This window comes from Uloborus diversus, chromosome 4 (genome assembly GCF_026930045.1).
Source record: "Uloborus diversus isolate 005 chromosome 4, Udiv.v.3.1, whole genome shotgun sequence".
NCBI lineage: Eukaryota > Metazoa > Arthropoda > Arachnida > Araneae > Uloboridae > Uloborus > Uloborus diversus.
Genome location: NC_072734.1, coordinates 147372548 through 147388929, shown reverse-complemented (window position 1 = coordinate 147388929; position 16382 = coordinate 147372548). Strand labels below are relative to the sequence as shown.

The following is a 16382-nucleotide window of genomic DNA, read 5'->3' as shown; positions in this document are numbered from 1 at the left end:
GTGTCAACAAACAACGATTAAAGACCTTTATGAGTTTTGCGATTTACTAATACGCTTTTTTAGTAAAGTAAAATGTTAGCTCTTTTTGACACTATTAATTGATTTGAATTACAGGAGGGGTCATTTTGAATCAAAGCAAACTTCTTTTTTGTTAACTAATCCTCTGTATTTTCAGAAAAAGTTTAATCCTTCCTTGACTTTCAAGAATATTGAACTGAAACATAGCATATCCTAAAAAAAGCCTTTTATAATATAGCATTGCAAGAACTTGAAGCATTTATAATGTTTTTGTACATAAAGGAGAGCATTAGTCGCTAGTTTCTGAAATGCAAATGAAACAGCGTTGGTAATTTTAAGGGTTTTTAAAATTCTTTAAATGCTTCAATATACATCTTTAAAATCTCCGCATCCTTTTAATAAATTTCATTTATTCTAACTATGTTTATATTTAACTAATGTTTACCAAGATACAACATTATGTAGAAAAATATGCAGGTTTTTTTTTCTCAGGCTTCAAAATGACCCCCTAAATATGCAAAGATCGCCGCAGGTCTAGTGTTAAAGCAAATGTAATTGTTTTGTTTGTTTTTTTCAAATTTATTTCTTCACACTTGCTCTCATTATTAATAAACTGAATTTTTTCTTAAAACTTTTCTTACCTGGATATAGTTTGAGCTTTTCTAAGTACACTGTTGCAGATGTGGAATTTACGTTCACTGTTACAATCATCCATTTTGGTGAACACGTAACATTGTATTCTACTGAAAAATAAATAAATAAATAAATAAACACACAACTTTAATAAATTTAAAAAGAAAAACACACAAATGCAGACTTATAAACGAATTAACTGACAACGTTCAGTTAGTCTAGGGAATCCCGAAAATCCCTATTTAACCTTAGACATACTTATTAAGTCATGCGTACAAATTTTGACGGCAGAAACAGTTGCGTAATCTGATATTCTAATGGATGTGAGCAAGACAAGATGATCAAAATACCTATACAGCACCATTTAAGATATTAATGTGTATTATCAAATAACCTTTCAGGTATGTCTTTCAATATGTTCGCAATTACGAGCTTTTAGTTTGGAGAACATTTCAGACAGATTTTGGTGACAAGAAGCGACATTGCGAAATGCGTAAAGCATGGGTCAGAAATGTCACAATTTTACTACGAATATGAAGGAGTATTACTTTTAAGCTCAGTTTAGAGACAATTTATTATATAGCATTATTTACAGTGTTATTTGTATGTAAACACTAAAAAAATTCCGAAACGTCACTGATTTTGTCCTTGTAACGTTTCGAAATTTCTTGGATTTTCGTCTATTTTCCCGTAAAATCAAGTATCCTTGCACAAAAAGTTTCTTGAATTGCTAAAAATTGCACGAATGCAGGATGTTCACTGTTGTGAAAACTATTTTTAGTTACCGGTTTAACGATTGATTCAGCGTGTTTAATAAGTATATCGGCTTTAGTTCAATTACGGCCAGTCAAGATTGACTAAGCTCAATGCGAGCTAATAAATCTCTGGATAGCTGCAGCTTTGCAAGGCAAGAATTGCTGGCACAAGAGATGCCTTGGTACTTGCTTGCAATTCTGCCTTATCTGTGACCATGGTTGCGTTGATGCTTCTGGAGCTTTCTTAGTAAATCAGGAAGGTTCTGATTATTTACGTTAAACGAGCTTCATTTGCTTTCAAGGTTCCAGACTCTCGAGAAAGATTTAAGGATAATTTTAGGAAGGTTATTGTTTTTTTTAACGGAAAACGTTCCAGGTTTTTGCAAGATATGTTACGGGCAGAAATTGGGCACATTAGCTGCCCATTGTTTTTCAGAAACGTTTAATCGTTTTTACGGTGAAGAACTAATGCCCTTGGCATCACTTTAGATCACTTTAGACCTTTGGAAACATCAAGGAGTGGCGCCATTTTTTCAATTTTTGCTTTTAAGGGTCATTTTTCCTAAAGTAATTTTTCTGTCACACTCCTTTTACAGTGAAAACTTTTTTTTAATTTCATCAAAAATATATCTATTTAAACCTGCCATAAACTTTTTAATAACGTTTTTTATTTTAGTATATTTTTGATTCACAACATGTGAATTCTCACCTCCGTGGCATGTCACACACCTTGCGTGACTGTTTATGTTGATTATTTACTTGTTTAGTTAAAAGTATGTACTTATTTATTTATTAATCCTTTCACAAGTGTCTCAAATACTAATTGTTTAAGTATATTAATTTTTTTAATATTGTGTTTTTGATCGTTTTTTTAGGACAAGGAGTCATATCACACAATAAATTCGCACCCCCGTTACCTAAACACAAAATGCCATTTCTCATTAAAACGTAGCAGTAATGACATCGAATTTTATTTTCCATGATACAATGTAGCCCCCTAGTTTATTTTCAGCCCTAGTTGAAGTTGTGAGAATTTTGTCGAAAAATAAAAAGATAATTTTGCTTTAAAAACTTAGTGGTTATTTTTACTTCTCACCTCCGTGAACTTGAATTTCAGATTTGTAAATTATGTAAAAAAGGAAGTGAACATGTTTTCATATGCTTAACATGTGCAGATTGTAGCAACGAAGAAAAAATGATTTTCGCAGAAAAATGTATCTATTAGGCCTATATTCCTCGCCTCCGTAACAGACCTTATCAATGTCATTATTTCTGAGGTAAAAATAAATGATGGAGGGGAAATACATCAATTATAGGCATTCCACTAAAATTATAAATTGCCAGTATATCCTCAAATTTACTAAATACTATTTTTTAACACACATTTGAAACTACTTATTAAGCCTTACTTTAATTAAGAGAGCTTAATATTATATTCCCACTAATCATTAAAATAGCACAGTAACCAAAATTACTACTTTGAAATTAAATTGGCCTGATTTTTAAGAATTAAAAGTGTTTTTTTTTTTTTTTAAATTTCCGTGAGCCAGACATTTTTATTTTATTTTTTTAATTTATGAGTAAAATATTTGGAACTTAGCTTTGCCATTATTTATGGTTACTTCTAGTAGGTAACACTTTCATGTAAGAATGGGGAAAAAAAAAAGAACAAATGGTTTCGAAATTGAAAAATATTTGTGTTCAAAAGTTACGTTTTCTGGAGAATGACCCTTAAAAAAATTGACCAACTTCATACAATAAATTATGACTAACTATTTACAGAAAACATTCAATAGACAATTGCTAATTTTATCTTTTAAAACAGTATTTTAACGATAAAACTATGACTCAAAAATGCAACCAATATTTTATTAAATATCCTTTTCAAGCAGTGCATGTAAAATTTCAACAACAACAGATTCAAATAATATCGCTATTTCCTACCAATATTATAATATTTTAACCGAGATTGCAGTAGCTATTGAATAATGAAAACCCTGCCACAAATGCTTTCATTTCGTATCGTATTAACGATTCATAACTATTAATAAATAATCACATTCAAATAACGAAATATTTCTTTTTAAAAAAATTTCAAAATTTCACTAGATTGACGTTTCAAATATTGATGAAGAAATAATTTTTATTGTATATTGGAGGCGCGTGTTTTAATACTATAAAAGAGCTACTACTATTATTTAAAGATTACATTTAAGTTAATTATCTTCTGAAATAGGGAAGTTGCAACCTATTAAATGTTCATATTTTGGCTATTTGATATTGTTAATTGACCCTCAAAACTAAAAAATTCACCATCGCCGAATTTTAAAACACCGTGGTTGATTTTTAATGAATTTTTAAAAATCCACGCGCAAAAGTGCGCGCTTCTGAAACGTCACGAGGCTACGTCACAGGGCGCGAATGGGCAGCCTTCCGCCGAAGATTCCTTGTTTTCGCTAGGAACATTTTGAGCGCGCTGATATTTTTATTTCTTAGAAATTCAATAATCCTTTTGAACACACTATGGAGGACGGATTCGTTAAAGCACAATCTAAATAATCTTCCTCAAGTAACACCAATGAGATATTCGAATATTTTCGAGAGGATGAGAGGTTTAATATTCCAGAAACGCGAGGAGTTAAATGCGAGAAGAAAGCTTTTTACGTTTCGTCTTCGAAGTCGAATGCGTGACCTTCGCTTTTCCCCTATCAGAAGAGGGGATGACGTCACTTCCTATGCCATTTGACGTCACAAGAGCTTGAACTTTAAAAATTAATTAAAAAAAACTACTTGTCGTATCGCAAAAATTTTTTCACCTATGATGTTCATACATGTTACTCTATCATATCAAAATAATATTGAAAAATCGAAAACTTCCCTATTAAATCCAGGTTTTTAAAGCATATGAGGTAGTGAGGAGCAAAGGGATGCAAGTGGCAAAATTAAAAATTGTGAGATAACCAGTACATATGGTAGGTGAACCTCTCCTCTGTCTTGGGGCAAGAGATAGTGATAGTAGCTCTGGTAGGGGCTGCTGTACAGCATGATTTAGAAAGAGGAATCAATGAAAACCTACCTAGGACGTTATCTTTGTATGCGTTTTACCCAAAACTTGAAAATATCCACTTACATCCCTTTGCTTCTCACTCCCTCACATATACTATTTTTCCAAACATGTTCTCAAAAAACAAATACGTTTTATAGTTCGAACCTTCTCTTTGCAAAAATTTGTTAGTTCACACAAATTTAAAAAAAAAAAAAAAATGAGTGTTTTCACTTATTCTTATATTATAGCACTAGAAAGGTATAAAATTTATTTTGCTTTAAATTTAATTTAAGAGAAAGTGTTTTTTTTAATGCAATATGAAACAAAATTTCACTATTTATTTGCTATTCGATTAGTTATTCATAAAAAAAATGGTAATTCCATGCAAGATCAAAAAGTATTTTGAAATCATTTACTTCAAAGAACGCATCATTCAAGAAGCATTTTTATGATTTATTCGGGGTTTATATGAGGAGAAGTTTTATATTCGATGACTATCCGATAAAAAAATGTAACGCATATAATAATCGCACATATTATCGCCGCTTAACCCATTGAATAATATTATTAATTATTGATTTAGATTTTCCAAGTATTTTTATCTTATCTCGATGATGTTTATATAAATCAGCATACTTATTATTTGTGACTCTTAATAAACTATCTATGAATTATTAATTAGTTCTGAATGTTTAGTCCCGTTATCATATGTAACAAAGTGAAAAACTGAAATCATTGCAGAATATGTTTAACAATTATTATTTATTTACATGTGGATTAAAGACGGCAAGAAGAAAAAATGATAAAAGAAAATACTGAACTACAGCTTTATTTATCGCACATATGAACTATTTTCTTTCAGGCTATGTAAAAAATAAAATTATTCACAATAAGCTTTTATTTTTAAGTTGTGTCCGATATTTAGTAAAATCAAGCACTATTGAAAGTAATTGACCACCAAATAAGTTTTAATCGAAGAACGAGAAAAGTTTTAATGTGGTAAAATCACATATTTTATATTCATTTAGTAATATTAATTATAAAAAAAAAAAAAAAAAACTTTTTCTTATCTTGTTTTATAAAATTTTTATATTTTGAAAAAAAAAAATAAATAAAATAAATTTAGACTTTACTACACTTTGTAGCGTTTTTTTTTTTTTAATTATGTTCTTGTTTGTACTTCTCTCCTAATTCTTTCCACTTTACAAAGTTTTTATTATGCAGCTTTGAAAGGTGTTTTTATGTGTTTTTCTGCTAGCGTCTCGTTTCGATAATTGCATTTATTCAACTTCGTTTGTACGGATATTGTTATCAATAATCTTTTTCACTTTATTTATTTGCAAACTTTTGCAAAAATTCTCTCTCTTCCTCTCTCTCTGGATGCAAAAAAAAAAAAAAAAAAAAACTCGCAATGACAAAGCTAAAACTTTAGATAGATTAGATGTTATAAACTGCTGTTTCACCTACTGATGCATTTAAAAGTGTTTTGCCGTGTATGCTTAATTAACCTCTCAATTAATGAAGCGTAGTAAAACAATAATAATAAGTTTAAGTACTAGAATTAACGGCTTTTAATGGGTGCTGCTGAAATGCAGACGATTATGAAAGCACTAAGGAATAATCTGTAAGAAAATTTCTATTGAGTTTGATTTTTGAAGTAATTTAAAGTTAAAAAAGCCAGCTAATTTCAAAATTGTAGGTAACCGTAGTTTGATTCCGCTTTCTTCTACCATGCTAAGTGCAACTTACGTGAGAGTGACCTTTTTTCGTGGAAGAGTGCGTGCCACAGCCGGACCTCTCCCTTATTCACTGACACAAATCTTTTTAAACTAAAATAAAGTTTATACGACAAAATAATATTGTTAACAATTAGGAAAAATTTTAATGCACTCTACTGTCAAGGCAAAATCTTGAAGAATCAATAATTCATTTATATTAATTCCGTGTTCATTAGTAATGCAAAATATACTTTTTAATTGAATATTTGTTTTTTCTACCACGTCAGGTTTTCTATTTACACCTTACGTAAATGTGACCCACTTTTTGCGAAAGAGCGCGTATCACAGAAATCCTGACCACACTTTTATTGACTGACGCAAACCTTTTTAAATTAAAATTATGTCTATTATTTTCAATATTTCGATCATTTTTTAAAACTTTACTGTCACGGCAAAAAGCTAAAGAATCAATAATTCATTTATAATAATTTCATGTTCATCACTTACATAAAATGTATTTTTTTTACAAAATGATTAGTTTCTTCTACTGCGTCAAGTTTTATCTCTACAATTCACTATCTCTACATTATATCTCGATTATCTCTGCATTTCAAATCTATCTCACAGAAAAACTGATTACTTTGACTGTCACAAACATTTTTAACATAAAGTGAAATTTCTATGGCTAAATATTATTGTTAATGTTTCGCACAAATTTTAACACACGTAGATCACACGTGTGTCAGTGACAGGCGTGACAGTAGATGTCACCAGCAAAATTTGAACAGTCAATAATTCATTTAGAACGATTTCGTATTCATTAGTAATTAAAAATGTTATTTTTAAGTAAGTAATTGTTTTTTTTATACCACGTCAGGTTTATCTCTACAATTTAAATGAGTGTGACCACTTTTCCTGGAATAGTGTGTATCACAGAAACTCCGACCACTCTCTTATTGACTGACATTTTAAATTAAAATCAAATTTATATGGAAAAATATTGCTGTCAATATTTTTGAAAAAATTTTGCTCACTCTGTAACGGCTAAAACTTGAAGAATCAACAATTAATTTACAATAATTCCGTGTGCATCAGTAACACAGAGTTTTTTGTGTGCAAAGTTACATGATTGCTGTTTGTCTAAAAATATCTTTTGTTTGTTTGGCCTATATTTTTTTCACGATGATCTATATTTTGGAAATTGGTCATATTGATCTCCTTGTAGCTGGAAAACGTGACGTAGAATACTAAGAATGAGGTCATTTCTGTACTCAGATGCAATAAGTTAGTCAAACTCAAGTTACAAACCTAAGATGAAAATGTCTTCCATCATAACATCGAAAACAGATTCCACATAAAATATATCATTGAATTATTCAGCAAAAGAATTCTTTCACAATACGTAACTGTTTACCGGCTTACATTTTAGTGCATATTTTATACAAATGGAACATACAAACCCAACTAAAAACTGAGAAAAGTATCACATATCTCTCTACAGCTGCTTGAATGGAATTGGAAAAGATTGCGAGAAAAGCTCTTTATAGAACAATGAAAATAAACGAACGTTGCTAAACTAAATTCCTCCCTGTCACGCTTAAGTATTATCTTTCTTGTATCCGTTTACCAACACTTCTTCAACAAATGTTGCAAAATCTATTATTCAGACATGGAGGAAGAATTGTATCGTAAGTCTACGAAGCGCAAACAAGTAACAAGACAAGTTTGTTTTAGCTAAGATTTGTTTGTGATCCGATGAAGGGAGGAGAAGAAACTTCAGCAGCATTGTGAGAAGTAACTTATGAAGTTAGTGATGCCACTGATTTGATTCAATGCGCATCTCTGCTCCGATTCCCTGTGAATTGTGTTTTGTCAATTCAAAGTTTCTGCTCAAGCAGAAACAGAAAAGATGTAAAGTGCTGCAGGTGAAAGTTATTTCTCGGTCTGTTTGTGTTACATATATTTTGTTTTGTGAATCTATTCAATCTTTGAGTCTAGAATGTCTGTGTTATGTGACATAAGCGAGAATAGATATCTATTTGAGAAAAGTACGAGGTTGATATTGATCAAAAATACTACCTACTGACACTTATGTATTCGAATTCCATTCAGTGAAACTTTCGATTCTTATGTGCTTATTATTTACTTTTGTGTTATTTATTGTAGCGCATTTTATAAATCTACGTTGATGTTGTATTTTATTGAATTAATTGAGAGGGTGGATTTCAATTTTTCCATATAATACTGTCCCACTTATATTTGAAGCTTATTCTATTGTTTGATACAGAAGGAAAGAAGCACTTCCAACTAAGGTGTAGTTATCCAAAATTACTAAACATTAATTATAAAAGTGTTACGTATATTTTGTTTTGTGAATCTTTTCAATCTTTGAGTCTAGATTGTCTGTGTTATGTGACATAAGCGAGAATAGATATCTATTTGGGAAAAGTACGAGGTTGATATTGCTCAAAAATATTACCTACTGACATTTATGCATTCGAATTCCATTGAGTGAAACTTCCAATTCTTATATTCTTATTATTTACTTTTGTGTTATTTATTGTAGCGCATTCTAGAAATCTATGTTGATGTTGTATTTTATTCATTTAATTGAGAGGTTGGATTTCATTTTTTCTATATAAAATTGTCCCACTCATATGTGAAGCTTATTCTATTGTTTGGTACAGAAGGAAAGAAGCACTTCCAACTAAGGTGCAGTTTTCCAAAATTACTAAACAATTATAAAGCTGACTTTTAATGAATTATTAGCTTGAATTAGCATTAAGGTTAACTTTGAGTGATCTCAGAAACGGTGTGCAAGATGAATTATTTCAATGGAAGTATTGCAACTTTAATAGCGCAACTCTTACTTTTTTTTAACGTCTCCTTTGTTCTTCACAAATCCATAAGGTATTGTTTATAATAATGACATCATTTGTTATATATATGCTTTGGTTTTAGCTATCTTGTTAATTGGGTTAACATTGAATCAGCTCAGAAATGGGGTGCACGGTAAAGTATTTCAATGAAAACACTGAAACTTGAATGCAGAAAAACAAAATTCTTAAATATTTCAAAACACCCCATTTGTACTTCAGTAATCGATAAGATGTTATTTAGATACTAATGGTATTTATTTTATATGAGCTTGGGTTTTTGCTCTCTTGTCATTTAGGTTAACTTTGAGTTCTCAGAAATAGGGTGCAAGATAAATATTTTCAATGGAAGTATTGTAACGTTATTGCAGAAAAAAACTTAAATATTAGAAAAATTCCCCTTTGTACTCCACTATTTGCTCATAAGGTATACCCAATAAAAGCTTCGAGATAAAAGACTATTTGAGTTTTGAGCTTCAAGTTATCGAGATAAGACTGCATAACCTAGAGTTTTAGATATATTGTCATTTAGGTTAAATTTGAGTCATCTCATATATAGGATGCAAGATTTTTTTTCCAATAAAATTATTGGAGCTTTAATGTAGAAAAACAAAATTCTTAAAGATTTACCCCCCCCCCTCATATTTCACTACCCCATAAGCCATTATTTATAATATTATATAAAAACTAGCCCGGATTTGCCCGGTTTACCTTGAAAAATAAAATTGTGTCAAGTGATGTATATTCAACACTCGGGCTTAAATAAATAAAAAATATCATGCAAAATTTCCCTCCCAAAAATGACGACAGATATTAATTTTAAGAGAGGAGATGGATTTAAAAAGCATAATTTTAAGATGGATTTAAAAAGCATAACCATGGAAACACAAAATAGAAAAAGTTTAAGACATAAAAATGCGAAAGAAAATGGTTAACAATTTGAATGGAAATGATATTTTTTGAACTTGATTTAAAATTGCTTGTAACTTGTTTTGTCTTTTCGAGATAGAAGCTTAGTTTTGTGACCAAAGTTCAAAATTGATCTAAAGTAAAATAAGTCGCTTTTTCTAATGTTGTCAAAAAGAAAACTGTGGGACAATTTCTTCACTTTTTATTAATGGATTTAATGAAGAAAGTAGTGCCTAAATTTCAGATAAGCCTAAAAAAATCCGAGCTAAAAACGCAATTAATTCCCGCCATAATTAAGTTAGATCATTGAAACAAATTGCGTAGAACGCGAAAACTTCTACTCTTTCTAATGATATGTAATATTAATGCATGTGCAAGTACTTTTTAACCACCGTATTCGGAAGTTTATGTGAAAATTGGACCTTAATTGGAATAAAAAAAGAACTATTCGTCAATTTTTTTTTCGAACTGGTCTGCAAACCTTTCCGGGGATAGAAGAAAGATACTGTGAAAATTTTAGAGAAATCGGCTGGGTAGTTCCCGACTTTTGTGGGTTCAAACAAACAGACGCTTTTTGGAGATTTCATTTTATGCTATGTAGAGATATAATACTGAATGCACTTTCAACAACTGGAATAATAGCTTACAAACAGTACTGTCAGAAGTATTGAATGGTCCAAGTAGCTCTGCACAATATTCCCTACTCTCTCTTCGCACGATAAAGAGTGAAAAACATATTCCATAACTTTTCCAGATAAGTGAAGCAACGAGCCTTCTACTGTTCTAAATCCAAATTTATTTCATAGTTTTTGATTATCATTCTTTTAACTTTTCAAGCTATCTTTTAGCATAACAGTATTAAACACCCAACGCACAGTTTAAACAAATATTATTCTATGAAGTTGTTAATGAATAATATGGAACATTTAATAATTGTTATACTTTTTAAGTTTACATATCCTTACCAGAAAGCGAGCCAATTATACGGGACAAAGAAAAGTTTGATAGCTCTATTTCCACCCTCAGGCTGCTATGAAAATTGTTCTTTAAATGGGGTTCCTGCAAACTCTTTTCCCAGAAAAGTCTCATAACAGCCACACAATATAAAATCGTTCTTTTGTTTTTCCTGTTTTACGTCTCGATTTTTCTTTGCTTCCGTTGTTATAACATGGTCCCTAAGGTGCCATCTTTAGGATTTATGATTATTATACCAGATTTAAAGACCTCCGTTATTCAGATCTTAGAACTAAAACGATGTTTCCTCGCAAACCATTAACGAACTTGGAATGCAGTTGATCTTTAAAATGACCGCGGGGTAAAAACTCAGTAAGATAAGATTTTGTTTATTCGACTTCGTTCTCCAACAGTGCTACTTTGAAATAAAGATTTAGTATGTAACTGTTTATCTAACAGATCTTTCGTTTTCCACTAACAATACTGGAAAGCCGAGTTTTATCATAAATACATTAGCATTTATATGACCACTGAATATTATCATTTTCATATTTTTCCAGACGCTACAACTATTTTTAGACTGTCATTGGAACGTCTTCATATTAAAAAGAGATTATTCAGTTGTGCCTGGTGCTTTTTATTACTGTTTGTCTCTGGATGAAAATAAAAGTTGTACAACTGATTAGATTTTACTGAATATCTACTTTTCAACTGTATGTCTAGACGAAATTCTGAAGTAATTTTAAGACATGTTTTAAATTGAAATATGTACTCATGGTTGCACGTTAAGAAGAAAACATACAATTCATTTTACATAGAAGTAAAATGAATTACATTGTTGAAAGGAAATGCGGATGTATTTGTTGAGAAGGAACCAAAATAAAGCAATCTCAAATATTTAAAAACTTACGTTTTTTGAAAATACAGACGGACCTCCATACATCGAAGTAGTAAATTGTCGGAAAGAAATTCGATATACAGTCGACTCCCTCTACAACGCGATCCGACTTACGCGAAATGGCTATAACGCGAGTTTTTCCAGAACAACGAACTTTAGAGCTAAAGCGAATTTTTCGCTCTCAACTCGAAAATATTTGGAAAGAAATTGTGATTCTAAGTTTCGGTTTTGTTATTGACTACTAAACACTAATTCGTGAATGTACTTTCATCCTTGCATCATCCAGTTTGCGACAATTTAAGAATAGGTAAAGATTCTTGATAAGCTTGAACAACTAAAAGTGGGTCGAAGGTAGCACGACAGTTAGGTAGAATGGGTGAATATTTCATAGGTATAGTTAAAAGTCAAGAGAATGCAATCTGTATAAGTCCAAGGAGTCCCAGAAGGGTATTATCATAAGTGTAAATGTTATAAAAGCAATTGCGAAGTTACTGTATTTAAAAATATATTAGAATGACGATCAAATTCCGCAGGATAAACCATAATTTTTAATTTTTAAGCCATAAATGTAACTTATTGTATCTACTGTACAGTACTATTACAGTGCAGTGCGTTATTATTACTACATACTGTACGATCCGTACTGTTTTATTTTTATGTATCTCTCTCCCATTGATCATTGATTTTGTGCATCGTAACAGTATGTTATGTTGAATAATGCAACTTTTAAAAAAAATACGGTAAAAATTCAGCTCTTTATCTAAGAAACGGTAATATATTTTGTTAAAAAATGGTCAAACAGTTTAAAAAGTGTTTAAATGTCTAAAATGATTAGGTATGTTAATAAAAAAGTCATATGACACAACACTTTTCCATAACGCGAAATTTCGACTTACGCGAGGAGTCTTGGAACGCATCCCTCGCGTAAGTCGGGATTCGACTGTATAGAAATTTTAATACATAGAAACAATCTTAGTTTATTATAAAATCTCCTAAAACAATAAAATTAAAGCTAATTTTCGCCAATCGTAATAGTTTCATGTTTTTGAGTGAGTTTTCTGTAAGTTTCAGTACTTTGATTATGGTTTTCCAATTTCTCATAATAGCAGGAACGATCCTTGCGGAAATACTAAATTTACCAGAAATGAAATTTTTGCGCCTTCATACATCTTCATTCTTCAGCAATTCAGCTTGATCCGGAACATTAGGTGATTTTCGTTTCAACAATGTAATCGAGAAAAAAGTAAAAAATCAATCTACTTAACTTGAATGATTTTTCACTGAAGCTAAAAAGACTATAGGAGTGGTAATCAACAGACAATAGTTCTGACTTGAAACTGGTTTTATTGTATTGCTGGTTATAACTCAGATTTGAAATAAACTTGAGGGAATTTAAGAACGGAACAGGGACCTATTTACACACCCCACAACACCAGATTCCTTGTGAGTTTCATAGCAACCTTTAGTGAACATAATTTTCTCCCGTAACCTTCATGTTTCATGAGACAGTCTAAAGTGGAAAAAACAATCTACGAATGTCTCGAAATTTTTTTCGATATATAGAGATTTTTTCGATATGTAGAAAATTTTGATATGTAGATGTTCGATATATGGAGACATCCACATATCAAAGACCAGACTTCATATCAGACTGTATACGAAGTATAAAGGTACCGAAATGACATACGAACGCATAAGCTTCGTACTAAACCAACAAAAGAGTGTCGGAGATATGTGATTGCCAGTTGCATCAAAGGTTAATATGTTATGAAATTTATTTTCTCAATTTTTTTGGGGTTTTACAAGATGATATGGACAAACTATGTCACAAGTGTAGACATAAAAATCTACAAAAAAAATGTAGTTAAGCTAGATCGACGAATTTGACAAATATTGAAACTAGTGAAAGTGATTTTGTGCATAACGCTCTGCAGAATAGTACTGTACATGCTCATGCTGTTACTCTCTGTATCTATAAATATTTTAGCTGAAATAGCCTAATTTTTTTGCAATTAAAAATAAAAAATCATTTCAAGTCAAAAGTATGGTCAGAACAGTCTGGTTTTTTAACAGACAATACACAAAACCGAATTCGAAGATGAGAAAGAAGAAAAAGAAAGGCTATGAAGAAGCTGATAGAGGAAACTATTCCAAATAAAGACAAAAGAGATTTAAGAAAAAATATATGTAATTCAAATGAAGTGATGAATGCAACAAACTCTCTCAGACATTCAGACTAAAGTCTGAAGGAATAAAGATAATTAGGCCAAAAGACTCATTGCAGCATCTGCACTAAAAATTTAAAAGATGACCAGTTTCAGTTTAGGAGCTGTTAAGGTTGGACTAAATAAAATTATATCAATCTCCATATAATATGTTTTGTGAATGTGATGTTTAGTTTACCAACAAAAAGTAAACTCAAAATGTATTTGTTTATTAAACGGGTAGCAATATTTTCAAAAACTGACAATATATTTTTTTCCATTTATTTCAGCTTTCTATAATCTACTTATTAGGGTAGTAATTTGACCTTTTTTATAACATCTATTTTAATTACATAATTAGAATTCAAAATATTATTAAGATAATGTTATCAATGGAAATTATAGTATACAAAAACTATCAAATCGCCAAAGTTAGAATTGAACAGTTAGGCTATTTTTCACAAGTTTTGCTATTAAGAGAGATTATTTTAAGTACTCTTACCCAAAGTTTCAGGATCTGTAATTAAAATTTGTCTACTTCTTTTTCATACAACTTCCCAAAAGTGTACGTTTAATAATTAAAGGCTGCTTAAATGATCAAAGATATCTTATTAGTATTCGCTTTGCGTCCAATACAGCCGTACTCAAATAAAATTAATCTAAGGTAAAATGACATTAAAAACTGAAAAAAAGCAATTGATATTCATACCATAAAAATGTCTGATTTCAGAGGCGATTTTTTGTATATAATGCAATATGTTCCAATCGAGCCGTAATTTTTTTTTACGACCCAAAATAAACTAAGGTGCCCGATATTCTTCCACCTAAATGACGACGCCGAACCTTTTTAGAAAGTTTATTGACCATTTTAAATACTATCTGGTATGTCGCCAAGTCAGTGGTGCCGTTTGTCGGAGGGAGGAGAAGAAGAAGGGTGGGGTATAATAATTCGGAGACACCACACACCGAAAATACATTGGGAGAAAAACTAGACAGTTATTAGGGCAGTAACTTACTGAATATACCATGCCTTGCCTTCAATATTCAAGTTGAACCGAACCATTGCTTCGATCACTCGTCTGGTCAGTGCTAATTCTGTATTAGTTACCAGTTTGTTTGGCACTCTAGGCTTCCTTAAGAGCTTTTCCACCTAAAGCTCATTCACTTCCTATGCCGGCCTGATGAGTGCTAATAAGTACGAAACTGCAGTCCTCGGCTGGAATTGACTGAGCTAGCGGTGTATTTCACGTATTTCTGCCTTAGCCCTGGCTGTAGGTCGGTAACTTACTGAATATAGACAACTAACCTTTTCTTTTTTTTGGTAAACACTTTTATAAATTTATTTTGCTTAAATTGTCATATCATAAGAAAACGTTTACGGTTTAAGGTTTGGGTCAGTTAAAAACCATTGGAGGGGGGCGGGAGTCAGTGTCTGGTCCACAGAGTGTAGGTTCGACATCGCTGTCCTAACATGGGAAATATTTTTTTCATATGGAAACATGAGCATTTAGGCCCGTTTTCTAATTCATTACGGCATTCCTTTTTGTTTTTCAACATCAAATAAAAAAGTAATCAACTTTTAAGAAAAAAAGCTCACATAATTACAGTTAATTTAGATTTTTTTACAAAGGTTATACTCTTGATTATAAACTCAGTATAATGAACAGTTTGTTTTTAAATCACCTTATTAATCATATTATTTCTCTCTAGCAATTTATCATGCAGGAAAATGCAGCCATTAATTCTCCTATAAATGCATTTCATTAATCCAGATAAAAAATGCTTTTTAAAAAAATAGTTTTGCTACTTTTAAGTATAATACTAACTAAAAGAGAGAAAAAAAAGGTTATGTATCGTTCATCATGATAAATTATACGAAAACCGATAAAAATGTTTTTTACTCAAGATTAATTTCTTTCAAATAATTATACGAAAAACGGTTTTGTTTCAGAAACATAATTTAATAGCTATTTTTTTTTAATGCATTTGCTTGCACATTCTCAGTTTATATAGCAGCGATAGTAATCTTTTATTGGTGATTATAAGTGTTTTTTTTTTTTTAATTACTGACAAAATATGTGTATCTAACTAATAAAATGCATGTAACTTACACTAAATCTATATGCATGTAGAAATTGTCAGTGACGCAAAATTGTAAGGGGTAAAAAATGGGACTAGTCAAAGGTTAAAGTCTGAATGTCCCAAACGAATTTGTGATTCATTTGGGTTCAAGTTTTGTACAGGCATTAAGTGACTCATAAAAATTATGAAAAAAATCTTTCTATGTTAAAACTCATGTGCAAATTATGTTTGTCAGTAGTTTTACAAAAAAAAAAAAAAAAAAGTGAATTGGCCTTATTCGGAACAGAGG

At 30.8% G+C, this 16382-nt stretch overlaps 1 protein-coding gene across 2 annotated transcripts in view; it reads right to left on the bottom strand.

Moving 5' to 3' along the window:
- The window catches only part of LOC129220384 (uncharacterized), a 153785-nt gene that overhangs the window by 25619 nt on the left and 111784 nt on the right, over positions 1-16382 (bottom strand). Inside the window, exon 3 of one of the 2 annotated variants that reach the window (XM_054854797.1) lies at positions 660-758. In XM_054854797.1, the coding sequence (XP_054710772.1) occupies positions 660-758 (99 nt within the window). Of the gene's footprint in view, positions 1-659; positions 762-16382 lie in introns of both variants that reach the window. The other variant, XM_054854796.1, reaches the window with a different exon arrangement.